This window comes from Echeneis naucrates, chromosome 10 (genome assembly GCF_900963305.1).
Source record: "Echeneis naucrates chromosome 10, fEcheNa1.1, whole genome shotgun sequence".
Taxonomy (NCBI): Eukaryota; Metazoa; Chordata; class Actinopteri; order Carangiformes; family Echeneidae; genus Echeneis; species Echeneis naucrates.
This window is the reverse complement of record NC_042520.1, coordinates 7,207,117-7,225,187: the sequence shown is the minus strand read 5'-3', so window position 1 is coordinate 7,225,187 and position 18,071 is coordinate 7,207,117. Positions and strand designations below refer to the sequence as shown.

General features: G+C 38.4%; 1 protein-coding gene across 7 annotated transcripts; it reads left to right on the top strand.

Moving 5' to 3' along the window:
- The first annotated feature begins 1,122 nt into the window (after nucleotides 1-1,122).
- On the top strand, nucleotides 1,123-17,892 carry ocrl (OCRL inositol polyphosphate-5-phosphatase). Of its 7 annotated transcripts, none has more exons than XM_029512340.1 (24): nucleotides 1,123-1,516; nucleotides 2,052-2,131; nucleotides 4,825-4,916; nucleotides 5,302-5,340; nucleotides 5,692-5,805; nucleotides 6,828-7,025; nucleotides 7,160-7,409; nucleotides 8,004-8,177; nucleotides 8,280-8,381; nucleotides 8,480-8,594; nucleotides 8,740-8,856; nucleotides 8,980-9,161; nucleotides 9,407-9,518; nucleotides 9,752-9,861; nucleotides 10,091-10,226; nucleotides 10,351-10,461; nucleotides 10,618-10,783; nucleotides 11,243-11,478; nucleotides 12,212-12,235; nucleotides 13,471-13,590; nucleotides 14,866-14,950; nucleotides 15,159-15,286; nucleotides 15,452-15,563; nucleotides 15,788-17,892. In XM_029512340.1, the coding sequence occupies exons 1-24, from the start codon at nucleotides 1,475-1,477 to the stop codon at nucleotides 15,910-15,912; spliced, it is 2,970 nt and encodes a 989-aa protein (XP_029368200.1). In that variant the 5' UTR covers nucleotides 1,123-1,474; the 3' UTR covers nucleotides 15,913-17,892. The 7 variants fall into 7 exon arrangements, with proteins under 7 accessions (XP_029368200.1, XP_029368204.1, XP_029368201.1 ...); XM_029512342.1 differs by having other exon boundaries at nucleotides 1,353-1,468; nucleotides 2,060-2,131; XM_029512344.1 differs by lacking the exon at nucleotides 12,212-12,235.
- Nucleotides 17,893-18,071: the final 179 nt, after the last annotated feature.

Here is an 18,071-nt window from a genome sequence, read left to right as displayed (position 1 = left end):
CTCACCGTGTATATCTTAATGCAATGTAAATCATAATAATAAATATTATGTTGTTGTGCCTGTGGTAAACAGTGAATCTATACTTACCACAGTTATGTGCTTCATTATTTGCACCTTCACCAGTTACAGCTTTCAAATACTCTTTTTGCTCTTGTCAAATGCAGCAGCATGATAATCTAATTTAGAAATAAAAAAATAAATATTGTTTACCTTATAAAATCTGAGTTAATTAACATTAACCAACCAACACAAATGAAATCCTCTATTTGTGAAATGATCGAGTAATTCACTTAACTGATCTTCAATACAGGATTTTTTTTTTTCTAATATTAAATAATTCTTCCATCACTAAACCTTTCAGTGATGGAGTTGTAAAGAGTTGTAAAAGTGTGATGGTCAAACACTCCTGGGCTGATGGTGGCGTTATCTCTCTGCACACCCGAGCAGCGGAAACAGGCGCTGGGAGAGATTAAGGGAGGAAGTCGGTGTTGCCAGGTCCGCTTTTTAAAAGCGACTTTGGGTTTGTTCTGTAAAGTGGCCTGCAAATGTTAGTCGCATTTTTTTTTTTTTTTTTTTTTTTTGTGTGTAATTGCTTATTTGGGTTTGCTTTGCTCCCTGTATGAAACCCTCCCGATTCTCTCCCAGCTCAACGTAATAAAACAAAGTTTGTCTTTTTCCAGGAAGGATCCGTCCAAAACAAGCCCGGTCCATTTGTTCCAGAGCACCGGCACCGGAAACCGCAAAAACAAACAAAACAAAAAAAAAAAAAAAAATAAAACTCCTCATCATCAGAGAGACTTCCATCGGTTTCACTTAGTTTTTCTGACAAAAAACAAAATAATCTGAAGATATCCACTTCAGTCAGTGCTGTGGAAGCAGTCACCAAAGTAAACATGCATGTTCAAAGACCTCATGAGTGACATTGGAGCTGCCCAGTATTTCCTGATAATAAATGAAAGGTGTGTGTTTACTGTCAATGACACAGTGTGTCTCTTAAACAAAGCTGCAGGTTTAGGGTTTTTTTTTTTGGGGGGGTGGTTGTTTTTTGGAGAAGCCCAGTTTCTCTTTTTGTTTCCTGTTTCTCTTAGGTGATCTGGCAACACCGGCTGAAGTGGGCCGTCCCCCTGTCGGCCCGCTCCCGCTGACACCGAGCCGGACGCACCAGAAGTCGGATATCTCGGAGCTTTCTGTCGGAATGGCGCACGCTAACCGGGATATTTCTCCTTCTCAGCTCTGGTGAAGAATGTGACCGGGTCCCCCCCCCAAAAAAAAAACAGCACCAACAACAACAACAACAACCAGCAGCTGGCTAACAGGCTAACAGGCGTTAGCCACCGACTCCCACCTCCCAGACTGCTGGCTCACCGGAAAGGCCGAAGCCGCCGCCGGGTGGGGATTTAACTTTCCCCGGACTGAACCGACACGGAGGTCCCACAGCCGCAGATAAACGGCTATTTGTTTTGTGTCGGTAAGAATGGATACATCATTGGGAATATGCAAAGAGGAATGCTTGGCAATATCCTTTTTTTGAGTTAAGTTATAACCTTTTTTTTATTTTAAATGCGCCTTCTCAGTTTGCTCTAGCCCGTTGGCTAACGTTAGCCTCCAGTTAGCGTTAGCTTGAATTTAAGACATTTACATTTTTGTGTTTTAGTCATTGACACTGAAACTAATGTGGCTTTAAGATCCTGGTTGTTTTGTAATCATATTTGAGTCACCTTACGACTAATGACCAGTGTCTTCAAATAAACCCACTTAGTCATGATCATGACAGCGTTAGTTCAGATTTACTTGAAGCCATTGAATTTTTTGCTGTCTTCTGTCCCATTTGTTATTTTAATTTGCCTCCTCCCCCCTTTTTTATTTTCATTGAGCATGGCTTCTTTTAACAAAGCTCATCACTTCTTCACTTTCTTCCGTCTAACCACACAAATGCTAACTCAGATTGTCAGTCAGGCATCTGTATGCGGATAATTCAGATTAACATTGTGGTGCGTTCAAGTGCCTATCTCATTTCTCATCCACAACAATTCCTTGATTGTGCTGCTCACACTGTAAGAGGTCAGGAGCTGAGGTCTGGCCAGAAGGAGCCCAGACTACTGTCACTAATTGACCGCAGTGGAGAGTTTATGTAAGTATCAGACATAAACCTGATAATTGAAAATGTTACTATTTCTGTCAGGTAGTAGGCAAATCCAGTGAGATTGTCAACTTCAAATGTCCATTTGAATCATTGGCTTCATTTATCTTAGTTTGCAGCTGTCATACATGGTCTCTCGAGGCCGGTACAGTGGAGCAGGGTTTGAGGTTGGTGAGGTAAATTCAGATTTAACTTCAGTTAAACAGCAGTCATTTCTTTCTGTACGTCATCCTGTCGGGGGCAGATCCACTTCATTTCTATAGGAGTCCAACAGGAACACAGGATTTTATGATAAAGTAATAAATAAGGTTGGGCAGACGACAATAAATCAGTAGATTAGTTTAGAGTCTGTCCATGTTTCGGTTCTTCTAACAGAGGACAGTTTATCACAGACATAAATATGTGATGATTGTTACAGACAAAATTTAAGTCAAGAACAATTCAGCAAATATACTATACTATGCAGTGGCAAGAAAAATGATACAAACGTTTCTCCACTTAAGCCAAAAATTGGTTGTATTAAAAAACAAATATGGTTGTATTAAAAAACATGTTATAAAATATATACTACATAATCATAATTATGATATATTATTCTATTGATATTTATAATGAATGTGGAGAAAGTTTGTTAAATATATTCAAATATATGAAGAGTATCGTAGTTTATTTTATTATTTTATTATGTTAAGAATTTTATGCATGACTGACAAGGAAGGTTAAAATGATAAAATTATCCTTCACGCTTTCACGCTTATCAGGACAGTCAATGTTGCATTGAGTCAAGCTAGATAACAAAAAGATATGGATACATTTAACTTGCTTTGTTGTAAGTAGTAAATGTAACTGGGCAGGTATCTTTTATCTTCATCAGTTTTCAAGAGACATGCACTAAATAGTTCTTATTTACACAATGTACCGGAATGGTAGTTGCAGTCAGGTGTTTAACATGATAAGGTGACAGAATTATTGTGTTTTAGGGTTGCTTGTCTTGTTCCATACATTGAATATTTATTTATAACAAATAATATTAGCTAAATAGTATATTCTTTGAGGCAATTACCACTGCTTAATTGGAAGGATGAGATGGATTCGAAAAATATTAAAATGGGGAAATTTAACATTGTCCCAAGATGAAATAGCAAGGATATGTGGCAAAATGCAGCATTTGTGCACCTGAAACACATGTTGCATATGATTTTGTAGTTTGACTCTCATTGAAGAAATTAGTGAGTCTTCATTGACCTCCTCTTCAGAGGATGTAGGGTGAGCTGTGAGGGCTGTAGTGGATGTAAACGAGTCAGGGGTTATGTTATCTTAGCCACATACCCAAAGCTCTTGATGTTTGTTTGTTGGTTTGATTGTTTGTTTTTTTATGTGAAAGAGGATATTGTGGGAAATGGTAGTGGGTGTATTGAATTCTAATTTTTGGTTTTGGTTTGGTGTGCAGTTGAGTGACTAAGAAGGTTATTAGTCCACCCAGCAGCCAGCTCACAACTCATTATCTGGAATTCCTTCATTTGATCCCAGACTGTAATGAGACTCACATGGGCATACAAGCTACATGCTTAGCTAGCTGTGTTAAAACCAAACACACACTAAACTCAGGAGCAGTCCTGACAGGGACAATAGTGCAGTCATTGAAACATATAACATACAAGCCTGAACGTGACACTGTTTGTTTTTTGCTGAAGTGGTTTTTGAACTCACCTGTCCTTTTTTGCTCTTGTATATTAGTGTTGTTAAAGATCAGTAAGTGTTGATGGTGGATAACTTGGAACCACCTTTCGTCTTTGCCGAGAGCAGCTTTTACTGAGTTTTATGCGTTTTGAGATTATTCTGTTTGCCACAATTCAGGCTTGTTCAGACTTGCAGTTATCGTAAAGGCCACATCTAACAGGGGCCTTCAGAGGTTAATAGCAGACAAGTAATAGAAGCTGGAAATGATTGCCTCAAAAATAAACATCAGGTTGAACCCTAAGGCCTGATGGTCCCAGCTATTATACATTTCACAAAGTTTATATTATCAACTACCTTGTGCAGAGTGTATTCTGCATTGTTGGTTCTCATTTACCTTCCAACATTGGAAGGGCCCCTGCTGACTTTGGGTAACTGTGAGCAGTGGTGGGGCTGAATCATTTTCCTTTCAAGAGTAATCAAACTGACTACAGTGTGCAGGAAACGTGGGCAGTGCGCCTGGCTGTTAGTCAGTCATTGTTATGTTATATGGCCCTGCCTTGCCATATCCCTGATTTGATCTCCTATTTATTGACTCGAAACTCCTTTCAGCTTGCTGTAGGATCTTACTAATAGCGCCTGTTAGTTCATTTTGTTCCATTGTTTGCTTGTTTAACTAAAGTTATGGAACTTCTAATTTGACCAAACAAAACTTTTGCATGTATGCATGTCTAAACACTTCACACATTCACGATCACTTGACAATTATAATCTAATCCTAGTAATACACCTGCATTGCATCTCCAATGTTGTTGTTCTAATATTTTCTTACTAAATGCTGTGCATGAAATACAGTTTAACTGCAAAAAAAAAAGTGGCTATACTGAGGAAAAAAAGAAAGCTCTGCTGTTTGTGTGCCCTTTTACTTTTAGATGATTGATTATTAAATGATATTAAAACATCACGAAGCCGATGTTAAAGTAAGAGTCTTTGCTGTTCTCATCCAGATTGGGTGTTTTGGCCACACCTGACGCTGTTGTGGCTCGTCCAGTGGCTCAGCTGTCTATACCTATCAATGGTAAATTTGAACTTATACGAGGTATGTGAACTTTTCTTTCCTTCTTCCTTGTTGTCTCTATGAAAAGCCTTCTTGCGCCTGTTTCAGGTATGCTTAGTATAATCAAACATTCATGATAGTTAAAGACTATTCTCTGTCTCTGTGTACTCTTCTTAATGTCCGTGTGTCCTGTCCAAGAGATGTTGTCTGACATGGGAGTGCACTCCTATGTATAACCACATTACTGTTGACTCAGAGTCATTGCTCAACAGTGTAAAAGCTGTGTATTTCCTTTGCACTTGGAAGGCAACATCTAAAGGTTAACTCTTGACTTGTTGATATTATTTAAACCTCTCTGCCTTACTACCACAACAGACCTTAGTACTGAGTAAGCAATGCTAAACCTCTCGCTCCTCTTTCATTTCAGAAGCTGAAGAAGCTCTTCTTATTGACTTCTCTGTAGATTGTAAGTACTTTTCATTTAGCCCATTTTACATAATTCCTCTTAGCTTTGATTTAAAAAAAAAAAGAAGATACATTTGGTCCTTTAACCAACCTGGATAAAAGGCTTGCATTGTGGACTGAGGGAAACAAAAACATGGCATTTACTGCAAGACAGCCCTATTCAACAATGCTACATTTTTAGAGCATGCCTTCAGCTAGATGTCTTTATTTAGTAGCTCCAGGTCCGAAGTTTCTATGGCTCTCTGAAAGAATGCTGAATTGGTGCGCTGGTAAATCAAGCGCTGCCTGAATTTCTAAGGTTTTTGCAAAGGCTTATGGTGCCCAAGACGTGTATTTTCTGTTCTCCTTTAAGCCTTTGTTAGGATACGAATTAAAGGAGAAGAAACCCCAGAGCTGCTGTTGGAACTGCAGGATGATGATCGCACTCAGACTTTCTTTGCCCAGGTGAAGAGTGCTCAGCAGCAAGGTAAGACTCCAGTCTTTCAACAGACCAAAACAGTTGGTCTATTAATTATTTAATCACTCATCTAACATTTAAGTACACAGTAGATAACGCTACTCAGTGACTCCTTGTGTGTTTTTGCAACATACATGGAAGTATTCATGTTGGTGCTGTTTGTGAATTGGATCCATGTTTAAATGTGCCGAGGACTAAAGCTCATATCTTTGGTTATGTAATTGATACTATTTTTTTTAACATGTTTTTCTCCTATCATTATTATATATGTGGTAGTGAACCTAATGTGTAATGATAACATGGCTGAGTAGTTGTAATGTTATGGGACCATTTTAAATTAATTGATTAAAAAGGAATATAATGTATTGGGCAGTTGATGGGGGGTATTTGATTTGTTTGTTTTTGGTGTAGTCAAGATATTAAGTTTTTGAGATTAGAACCAATTTCCCTTTGTAGCATGAACAAGCTTGCTCCATGTAGCTGCTTTGTAATGAGGTAATAATGATTCTCTCTAACAATTTTTTGCATTCTGACAAACTACTTTTACTGTTAGCCCACATCATACAACACATACCACACACATCATAGCAAAGATTAAGAGCATGAAAGTGCCTTTTGCTGACTTGTATGGAGATTGTTACTACTAAGCCATGTTTTGGCTCGTTTGACTATTACTGCTGTCATTCACATGTTAATAATAGGAACATTTAGTCATTCCATAGTGCAACCTGTTTTTTTTTTTTTTAACTGAAAGGCCTCGACTTCCTTTCATGACAGCATAGATCTTGTGGCTGTGGGCTTATTTGTTTTATGTGTTCATATTTACATAGAGAGGTAATCTGGAACTGGCTGTGAATTTACTTAAGTAAAGTTCAAAGTTTTACATTTCAATTTCACTTTTTTATTTTTTTTTTGTTTTTCCTGACCCAGTTGTAGCACCTTTCTTTTTTTTAGACAGATAATTCTCGAGAGGATGTTTCTACTGAGTTAGGTTGATTTGTGTTTCAATGATTGTGTGCTTTTCTTCTCAGTTGAATCCAAACTCACAAAACCCAAAGTGATGGAATCCCTTACCCCAACGTCCCCAAGAGGTCCAGTCCCCATCCCACCGCAACGAGCAAACAAGACTATCAACATTTTGGGCTCTGATGGAGTTAACTCATCCAAAACTGCAAGTGCACTGCCTCCAAACATCAACAAAATTGTATCAACAAATCAGACTAACAAAGGTAATACAGAAAACAGTGTTTATTCAAAATCAAACATTAAGACAAATTGATAATTGTATGAAAAGATATTTCTTCAAATTAAATTCAGTTGGTGCTAGCAACTCATTTATTATTAATCTTTCTGTTACTTGAAGCTCCGAGTCAGTCCATTGCCACAGACTTTGGTTTTGAAGAAAACTTCAACCATGCTCTCAAAGTGGAGGAAAAGAAGAATCACCAGAATCGTGTTGTCGCCTCTCGAGAGCCTCCTCCCGTTCCCCCTTTACCTCCTCGCAAAGCCTCCTTCACTCCATCTAATCCCTTGCCTCCTGCACCAGTCCCTAAAGAGAGGTTTGTGTCTGTACAGGCCAAAGACAACTCCTTAATCACCAACTCCAAACCAGAGTAAGTTAACCGGGCAGGACAGCAGAAAGATTGGAATCTGATTGTTCATTGATAACGAAAATAAAATCCTTAACTTTCAATAGATCTTAGGCCATTTCTATGGCACTTCAGATTGTAGCTGGGTTCTCCTATTTGCTTTAATTTTTCTGGATGTATTTAAAACTTGATCCAAATCCACTTGTAGCAATTAGAATTAAACTGACACTGTTCAGGGCAATAGCCATGCAATACATTTCAAAGAGCTCTCTGTAATGCCTGACCTCAGCAATAAAATGGGAAGATCCTTAAAGAAAATCTGATCAAGAGGGCAAGCAGCCACAGAAGAGTTTGACCGCTCTCCACTCAGTACAACACTGACATCAAGCACAAAGCTAAGACAGTGCTGGAGTGGCTAGGCAGAGCAAGTTGTCATAGAACATCTGAATACTTGTGGATTTTCAGTTTCTAACAAAATCTGTGAGTTGACAGTGTGTAAAAAGCAACAGGCTCTACTTTACCATCCAAAACAACTACAGTTCAGTAGGTTCTATGCACCGAAGTGGAATAAGCACCAAATATTGATGGGGGTAATCATACTTACTTATTCCACTCCAGTCATTTTAGGTCAGGATTTGACCGTGTTGACCGGCCACCATCTTGGTGCGAGAGTCCCACCACCAGCAGCATGAGACAGGCCATGTTTTCCAGCCAGGCAGGACAAAGAGAATACCTTATCAAACACCGGTTGGGGAAGAAAGAGAGCGAATATGTGGACATCCAGACTTTCAAGTAAGAGTAGCATATTATTATACATTTTCGATTTTGCTTGAAATGATCGTGGGTGTGCAATTAAAAAAATTATAAAGCATTTACTGTGTTTATTTTCTTTAGGTTTTTCACAGGTACGTGGAATGTGAATGGCCAGGCTCCAGACAACACCCTCGAGGCATGGCTTTGCTGTGATACAGAGCCTCCTGATCTTTATGCTCTGGGGTTAGTAAGAACTAATCACATCGCTTTCTGATTATGAAAGCTGTTTTCTTTCCATGCTTTAATAACAGCCAGTATTATGACTTGTTTTGTGACTTCAGTTTTCAAGAATTGGACTTGAGCACTGAAGCTTTCTTCTACATGGACTCATCCAAGGAACAGCTGTGGGTTGACACTGTGGAAAGAAGTTTGCACCCAAAAGCCAAGTACAAGAGGGTGGGTCGGAGAAAAGCCTCCTTATAGATAAATCATTTCTTTTAAGGACTGTTGGGGCTCACTGTGTTGAAGAAAGCATGGCGTGCATGATTGTGAAACAGAACACAAAGGCACAAATTCAGATTTTTTTTTTGTCTGTGTACAGGTTCGGATCATACGACTTGTTGGGATGATGCTGGTTGTCTTTGTTAAAAAGAGCCTCAAGAATCACATTAAAGAGGTGGCTGCAGAGCATGTGGGGACAGGAATAATGGGGAAAATGGTTTGTATACAACATTTTGATCATCTGCCTCAAAAGATAAATTTGCATTTGACTGTTGTAAAATTTGTCTTTATAAATAAAAATAATGGCACCAAACCTGATATCCTGTTTTGTTTTTTGCAGGGGAACAAAGGAGGTGTGGCAGTGAGGTTTGTTTTCCACAACACTAGTTTCTGCATTGTAAACTCCCATCTGGCAGCACATGTGGAGGACTTTGAGCGTCGGAACCAGGACTATAAAGACATATGTGCCCGAATGACCTTCCACTTACTAGAATACCCTCCTCTCAGTATCGTCAAGCACGAGTAAGTTTGCCTGTCAATCATGTTGTTATCAATCATGAACCTTGACTGTGAATTATTAAGATTTTTGCCTCATTGGTTATGTTCCCACTATCAGTCTGAGGTTTTAGTCACTTTTAGAATGTTTTTTTCACACAAACTTAGCTAAGTTCACTGACCTAATCGATGTCACTGTCCCTGGGTATATAACCAGACTACACTTTTCTGTGACAACTGTGGGTCTAATTCTGTCTCTTTTTGTGTTTCAGTGTTGTAATCTGGCTTGGGGATTTAAATTATCGTCTCTTCATGTACGATGCTGCTGAAGTCAAACAGCTCATTGCTCAGAATGAGCTAAAGAAGCTTCAGGAGGTTGATCAGGTGAGTGTGTCATCCAGCTCAATGTGTTTCCACTTTTCATTTGTTGTGCAGTGACAAGCAAGAGCTGAAAATGTATTTTAACTACATACAAATACAATGGCCATTTTATTTTCTATGTGTAATTAGTAAATCAGTTTTAAAAGAATTACGTGAATAATTTTCCATACGTTTAATCTGTCTGATGTACAATTATTGTTTAAGATCATACGAAATTATTGCCACTCTTTGTGTAGCTGAATATTCAGAGGCAGACAAAGAGAGCCTTTACTGACTTTATGGAAGGAGAGATAAACTTCATTCCCACGTACAAGTACGACCCCAAAACTGACCGATGGGACTCGAGGTAAAAGCAGACCCTTCTGTATCTGTTTTTTAATGATTGAATTCTCTAGCATTTGTACTGCTTTTCCCAACTTTCCCTCAGCTTAACCTTTAAGCCTTAGTAACTCTAACTAAAGAAATCTTTTCCAACTTTATGGTACAAAGTAATCAGTAGTGCATGTGAGCCTGACGCCTGAAGCCTGACACTTGATCCCTGGTTTTGCCACTAAAATTTTAACTGTTTCCTGCAGTGGGAAGTGCCGTGTCCCGGCTTGGTGTGATAGAATTCTTTGGAGGGGCAGCAACGTTGAGCAGCTCAAATACCGAAGTCACATGGAGCTGCAAACAAGTGATCACAAGCCTGTCAGCTCCCTTTTCAAAATAGGCGTAAGAACATGTTTATCTAAGTTTAACATAACATCTGCTATTTATTTTGATAAATAAGACTTTTTTTTTTATTTTTATTTTTTATTATTTCTAAAAATAAATAACTGAGCCCTGTGTGTTACAGGTGAAAGTGGTAAATGAGGCCCGACACAAAAAAGTGTTTGAGGACATTGTTCGAGCAATGGACAGAATGGAGAATGATTTCCTTCCATCTGTCTCTTTGAGCAGGCGGGAGGTAAGGTCTCAATTATTTTTCGGCTTGATAGATATAATAAATAAATGATAAATATTATTTTCCTCCTCCTGATGCAAAAGCGGACACTAACAAATTTGAGAAGAGTAAAGAGAATGAGTCTGCTATTCATGTTTCCTCTTTTTCATTTTCCCCCAGTTTACATTTGAGAGTGTCAAATTCCGGCAGCTTCAGAGACAGCGCTTTCTAATAACAAATGACGGGCAGGTCCCTTGTCATTTTGCCTTCATCCCCAAACTCACTGACTCACAATATTGCAAGCCTTGGCTGCGTGCCGAGCCAAGTGATGGATTCTTAGAGCCCAGTGAGTCTTGTTACATTTGAATTTCCAAAAATGTATTTAATTATGTAATATTTAAAGTGTTTTTAATGAAATGCGGGAAGGAATATTATAAATTACATCTTTGTGGTGGCACTAAAATAATGTTTTTTTTAAATTCATTTGATTTCATATTTGCATTATATTTTGTTTTCCTTTTCTGACTCTGGAGTGTGGAAATCCATCTTTCCACTCATGTTAATAAGCTTTTCTTCTCCATTTCTGAGGGAATAACAGGGCAGCTAGTAAGGAAAAGTGCTACTTTGTGTGCTACTTTGAGTGCTCTAAAACAACAGATAAATAAGGCACAGTTCAAAACATGCATGTCGTCTTGCAAAAATAATGTTACTTTCATTTGTGTGCAGAAGCAGCTCCTTTGACAATGTCCTTATTATGCTTTTCACAAAGTTTCTCAGTGAATCTCTGACTTCTCTTTCTGAACAGGTGAGACGCTGGAGATCTATCTGGAGGTATACGTCAGTAAAGACTCCGTCACGCTGCTGAACTCTGGAGAAGACTCTATAGAGGATATTCTGGTGCTGCATCTGGACCGAGGCAAGGACTACTTCATTACCATCTCTGGGAACTACCTGCCCAGCTGCTTTGGCACCTCTCTGGAGACTCTGTGCCGCATGAAGAAGCCCATCAGAGAGATCCCCATCACCAAACTCATTGACCTGGTGAGGGAAAACAACTCCAGTGGTCTTGAACCAAAGAAACTAGAGTAATAGGTTCAGTGAACAAAGGAATATTTTCCTCAGATTACTTTCAACTCGGATTGGGACATTAATCTTCCCACGCACAGAGTGATGAATGCTTCAGATTTTATTCAGGACCGTTCCTCACTCTGTGGCTATTTCTCACCTGAAACCTGAGTGGGGACGTGTGAGGACATGTTCACTCCCTCGGGGTAAACTCTGTCATAGAAAGAGCCTAAATTTGGAAAGCATGAAATGTCTCGACCAGCATATTTCTGGCTGCGAGGGGCCAAAGGGAACAAGGAAGCGGCAAACACATAATAAGGGCGCTCCTAAAGAACAGGGAAAACTGACTCAGGTTAGACCCACTTTAGCCTTTTTTTTTTTTTTTTTTTTTTATAAATAGACTCCTCTGCTCTTGATATGATCACTTCTGTCTGACTTTGTAGTACTATTTTAGACTTAACCTGATTTTTCTTTGAAATATAGTGTTGCTATCATTTGGTGCTTCTTTTATTCCTACTACATTATTCCATTTTCCTCCTGCCCTGGTGTATTGTATCAAATGATTTATGCAAAAACAATTAATAATCACTCTACTTTTTTGTTGTTAGTATTTCTATCTACTCTATTCTTTCTTTTGTTTCCCTTTAACGCCTTGTTGATCCTTCTTTTCCATCTCTTCACTGTGGTTGTGGGCTGACATCTTGCTCAGGGAGAGGACAGCTACATGGAAAAGGTAAAATATTAACAGTGATGCTGAGCAGCTATCAGTCAAAACAGTTCTCCCTGCATTGAGCTTCAAAGCTAAGATAATGGTGGAACTCTATGCTTAATGGACGAGACAAAATTGGCCTATATATATATATATATATATATATATGCTATGCTTCTGATAGTTTACTACACAGTTTTTAACATGCAGTCCTGGTCAGCTACAATATTGAATCCTAATTTGAATCAATGTGTTAAATGTACATCTCAGAAAGCTGACAAGCGCAGCAACTGTTGACCCACAGGCTATTAAAGACCAGATTAGACCAGACCATACCAGTTTCATTATAATCTGTACGTGTCGATCAGTCACCCATCTAGGACACGGTACACCAGTGTAGAAAGTTGGAGAGACACACACACACACATACACATACATTCACTCATAAATGTCATTTCACAGCAGGTCACCCTCATTTGCACAGCTCCTTTATACACATGATCAAAGCTAATGAGAAGAAGTATTAGTCTGTTCAGCTAAGCTTAGCTACTCATTTGAAGCCTGGCGACAAATCTCTTCTTTCATTTCCAAGTGGGATGTTAATGAACCAAAATAGTTTTATTTATATATATATATATATATATCAACATTTAGAATATATTCAACATGTAGAATTATATTCAACATTTAGAATATGTATTTGCCCCAGTTTTGTTTCAATTTAGCAATTAATACATTAATGTTTCAGCTTTTTTCCAACTCGAATCCTCTGTGGGATATTTACTACACAAAAAATATTTTCAAGTATCACAGGAAAAGCAAGTTCTGCATGTTTGTATCATTTCCTGTTAGTAGCTTACTCTGCCTTTTTGTGCAGCCTCAATAGCTGTGGTTATTTTTGGATGTCTCTCATGAGTCTTGAGGATCCATTTGCAGAGACAAAAAGGATGTGATATCCAGCTCTTAGTAAAATGGCTCTCCTTCAAGTTACCAGACCCCAGAGATAATCTTGACCTGACTGCTGCTCCTGCTCCATCACTAATTGATGAAATGTGCAATGTGCAGTCATCCCAGTAGTCCCTCTTACACTTGGCCAGGGTAGTATCCATTGCAGTAGTAATGGAAATACCATCAAGAATTTATATCACTTTTCCTGGAATGAAGAAATAAACGTAATATTCTTATTTTATGATTGGAAAAAATATTTACAGTGTCTGGTACAATTTTGTCTCATTTTTGTTCATTTATCTTATATCTAGGAAAAGTCAAAGATGAACTTCTTGGTGGTGGATGGTGCCAGCAATGAGGACAAACCTCTGAAGATCCCCAAGGAGGTTTGGATTCTGGTCAACCATCTTTTTACCAAGTCCTGTGACCAGGTGAGAAGCCACCAACTAATAACAAAGTTCGAAGAATTTCCAAGACGTGTATCCCGGAAAGGAACAGATTTAGATTTGGTCCTGATTGCAACTGCACTTTAAATTTAAATGTTGGTGACACAGCATTGGTTGCCTGGCTGAATGGTGGCATTTCCCCATTGGTTTCTGTACCTCGAAAATCATTTTACATGTATAAATTGAAATGAAAATATAATAATATAATGTAATATACATTATATTTGTATGGAGACTCTGGATAGATTTGTTATAAATAGAAACCATCCTTAATCAGAATTTTATCAGTGTTGAGCTGCAGCTTGAAAATTGCTTGACCATGTAAATCGAAACCTCATTGGAAGACATTTCATCCACAATTTGACAATAAGAACTGAAAATAATGTGTAAATAAGAACAACTTCACTGGGAATTTGGTTATATATAAATACTGTGTAGGTCAAGAGAGAGAGCAGTACAGAAGTAAAAAGGTGAATGGCTGTAACTGGCTGCCACTAATCTGAATACAAATACAATGAAATGTCAAAAATACTACAAATATGTTAATGTATTGTGCTACATGGAGACATATGAAAATGCTTCAAGTTGGCTTTAGTTACTTTCTAATGTGTAGTTTTGATGACTGTTCTACAATTTTCAGCCATGTTATCACTCAGCCCACTATTATAGCTGTTGTTAAGGTTTTTTTTTTTTTTAAGTGAAATTGGGAAACCCCCCAGTTTTACAGCAAACTCTCATTGCCGCCTCCTATGAGTGTGGCACAGTGGGTAAGTAATCTTCTCTGAGACCCAGTTCAGGTATTTGACACCCCAGAAGACTTGTCTTCAGTCCTACCTTAGAGAGGTTTCACTAGTAATTGATCCGTGTGTGGAAATTGGCTTGGACCTTGATAATTACTGTATTGTGCAATATATTTTTGTATTTTTTTATAGTTAATTTTACTAGAGTAACTAGTTTACTTAAAAACCCAAATAGGCCAGTGCCATACAGTAAAATCCTGTTTATACTCCATTAAGAGCGTATTACTAACATTGTACACTTTGTTAGGCTATGATAAGTAAAAGCCTGTCCAAGTAAAAAACTTTTTTGCATGAGTTGATAACATTTCATGGTGCGATGGGCTTATTTGCATGTAATGGTTTTGTTCCTTTACTTTGCATGTAATTTCCTCACCTCTAAAACTCACATTACTGTGTGCACTTGACAGAACAATGCCTGTGAGAATTGTGATAAATGTTCCTTATTTTGTTTGTCTCTCAGGAGGACCTGTTCCAGACACCAGGGCTACAAGAAGAGCTGCAGAGCATCATTGACTGTCTGGACACCAGCATCCCAGACACCATCCGTATCCTCATTTATGAAAGCAGCCGCATTGGCCCAGATTTCCTCAAGAACCAGAAAGCAGTCACTGAAATGGCAACAGGAAATAAAATAGCAAACACACAAACACTCATATACTCAGTTGAACACATGGGACTTGTTGCTTCTCGGTACAACAAACACTGTAAATGATCAGGCTCGCATTGAAAAATCTTCCCTAACTTATCATGTAGCTGGTTGTAACCACTCAGTTGCTGAGGCTCTATTGATCTTCTTGGAGGCCTTGCCTGAGCCAGTAGTGTGTTATGAGCTCTACCAGCGGTGCCTAGAATGTGCTCATGACAGCCGCCTCTGCAAACAGGTACACCAGTTCTCTCGGTTTATTCAGCACAATATGATGCTTAGCAAATTAGGGATTGTGAGTGTTGTGCTGCATGTTTATTTTGTAGACCACATTCCAGGGTTGCAGTTTGTTCATTTGTTTTGTTCAATATGACTTATCTGTCTGTCAACTGATGCATTACAGCTGATCTCCCAGTTGCCCCGGGCACATCGCAATGTGTTTCGCTACCTAATGGCCTTTCTTAAGGAACTTCTCAAGCACTCCCACAACAACAACTTAACAGCCAGCCTCATTGGTATGTCATTGGCAGCTCTTATGTTATGGTTATCATGCTTGGGAGCTTCTGTTGATGAGTTATCAACTATAATTAAAATTTACTCCATTTAGGATAACGGTTAGAACCTGGTCATACCAAATTTTTAATGAAGTAAAAAAAAAATAAAAATCTAATAATGTCATAGAAGTTAGTCTTTGTTTCATATGTAGCTTAGCATTTCTTTTTCTCTTCTTGTATTTTAGCTACCCTCTTTGCCAGCCTCCTTATCCGACCACCTCCTAACCTGATGGGCAGGCAAACTTCACATGAGCGGCAGAAAGCAATTGACTTCATACTGGGTTTCCTCATGGCGGGAGATGAGGAGTGAGAGGGGGTCACATGATCCGCATAAATCGGGTTTGGAATTGATCTCCAACCCGGCTTATTTTTGACCCGGACCTGTTGGACACTGTGTGATATGACACATTTAGTGTTTTGTCATCTTTTGGACCAATGCGACTGTTCCACACTCTACATTTTGGAAACCCTCCTCAGACTTGAAGTAGTTTTCCAAATGACATGTATTCATTCACAGTATGACCGCTCACTGGATTTTGGGAGCACTTGGCAGCGATTTGGACCGATGCCTATGCACTTTGTGATGACCTAAAGGACCTGTGCCTCAACACTAGTGTTGTCCTCGTCCTTAGCTGACCTTTCTTATTATAGGTGTTCATGCCAAAACAAGGATAGTGAGTGGCATGAATGTGATAACACTATGTATCCATAGATGCTATAAAAAGACTCAATTACACTAAATAAAAGGAAACTCCTGAAGTTTTAAAAAGTAAACTTATAGTATGTATACTGTTGAAAGAATTAAATATTTTAAAATGGGTTAATTGCTGAAATCAGTCACTAAGAATGTTTAAGTTGAAGATAAATCATGACAATCATTCATTTAGCAGAATTTTAGCTGAGAGGACAACATTAAGATATCAGAGAATTATTTGTTATGTTCATAGTACTTAAACTGTTATTTATATTTTTTTGTCACGTTTGCATTATATGAATAGTTTTTGCCCCTTAATACATATGATTTATTTTCAGCTTTGCAATGTTTTGGTTCTTTTCCTCAGAGATCATCAACACTTGTCTCTATCATCTTGTAATGGAAAACTCTGTGTTGTGTTTTTGCGTGACTTCATCTGTGAGCCTTACGTCTCGTTTTGCTAGTTCCTCCAAACTAACAAATCAAGTATGTTAACGCACAAACTTCCTGGTCAACCTGAATGGTAACCCTCTGTGGCTCTTGATGTCTTAAAATGCGTAAATACTGCAGTGATTGCTTTACGGTATCTGGCTGTTGGTATGGTGGTACAAGTCTGTGATGGTGTTTACACTCTGCTATGTTTGTCATCGAGGTGGTACTGTTGAATGTCTGAATGTTTGTTTACATGTCTTTTTCTCACTACTTTCTCAACATTTCACACCCAAGTAATTCCAAGATACAGCCCTTCTGTTTGTCATGGTAAATCCTAATGAGTGATACTTGTTTTAAGTGATTTTTCTGGATGCAAGATTTAGGCTCATTTCTCTGAAAGAGTGTTTCTTTGTGCACCTTTCTTGTTTGTTTCACAGAGGATTCTTTTTCTGTAGTGGCTGTTGCAAAACAGGTCATGCTGTTGAAATAAGGAACTTCTATGCTGTGTGGAATGAACAGTGTTTCCTCTAACAGCTTTTGCCCAATAGATGTCAGCATTAGCTTTCCCAGTTAAGAAAAATATCCCCTTTTATGACATTCGTTTGCTTTGCTCAGTGTCTCCTGCAATGCAGTGATGCCTGAGAAAGAGAATTTCTTCTCAGATGCTTCAGGAACTTCAAAATATTTTTTATCTTTCAGGACAATGTGATCACGTATGGGAACGTTGACAATCATGGCGCCAAAAAGGATAAACTGCAGTTGCTCTGTTCTTACATACTTTATTCTGCCTTATTGCCATCAGAGGACTATATTCTTTTGTTGGCCTTGACTCAAATTAGCTTTGCCAAAATTAGGCTTGAACCTGAAGGAATAGTTTCTGTTGGTTTACATGTGGGAGAACAATTATATTATATTATATTATTGAGTTCCCTTTATCCATAGAAAAGCTACCTTCATAGGAAAATTTGTGTCATCAATAACCTCTGATTTTAAGTGTTGTCTTATGACACTGTATCAACTGATGTGTTTGTGTGGTTTCATTGTGCTTTTCGTCTTGAAGGTGCATTTAAAGGTGTGCAAGGAAACCCTTGCCCTTGTTTTCAACTTTGCAGATGTTTTGGTACTTTTAATTTATTTAACAGAAAAATAAAACTATACATAATACTCTGTGATTTCCTGTTTTACATGAATTGGTGGGAATCTTCTTGGCCTCTGTTTTCAGAACAACTGTGCATTGGATTTTGGGGCTCACTCCTCATGTACATGTGAAATTGTTACTGGCTGATGTTCACACTATACTTGGTCTCCTCGGTGGCTGATGAGATCTTTCGCCTCAGTTCTAC

Bases quoted from the DNA above. Each gene is read 5' to 3' on its own strand.
- ocrl (XM_029512338.1), top strand. From the start codon at position 1,965: ATGCGGATAATTCAGATTAACATTGTGGTGCGTTCAAGTGCCTATCTC. The intron at 7,410-8,003 runs GTAAGTTAACCG...ATTCCACTCCAG, and splicing joins ATCACCAACTCCAAACCAGA to TCATTTTAGGTCAGGATTTG. The intron at 14,951-15,158 runs GTATCCTCATTT...CTTATCATGTAG, and splicing joins CAGCATCCCAGACACCATCC to CTGGTTGTAACCACTCAGTT.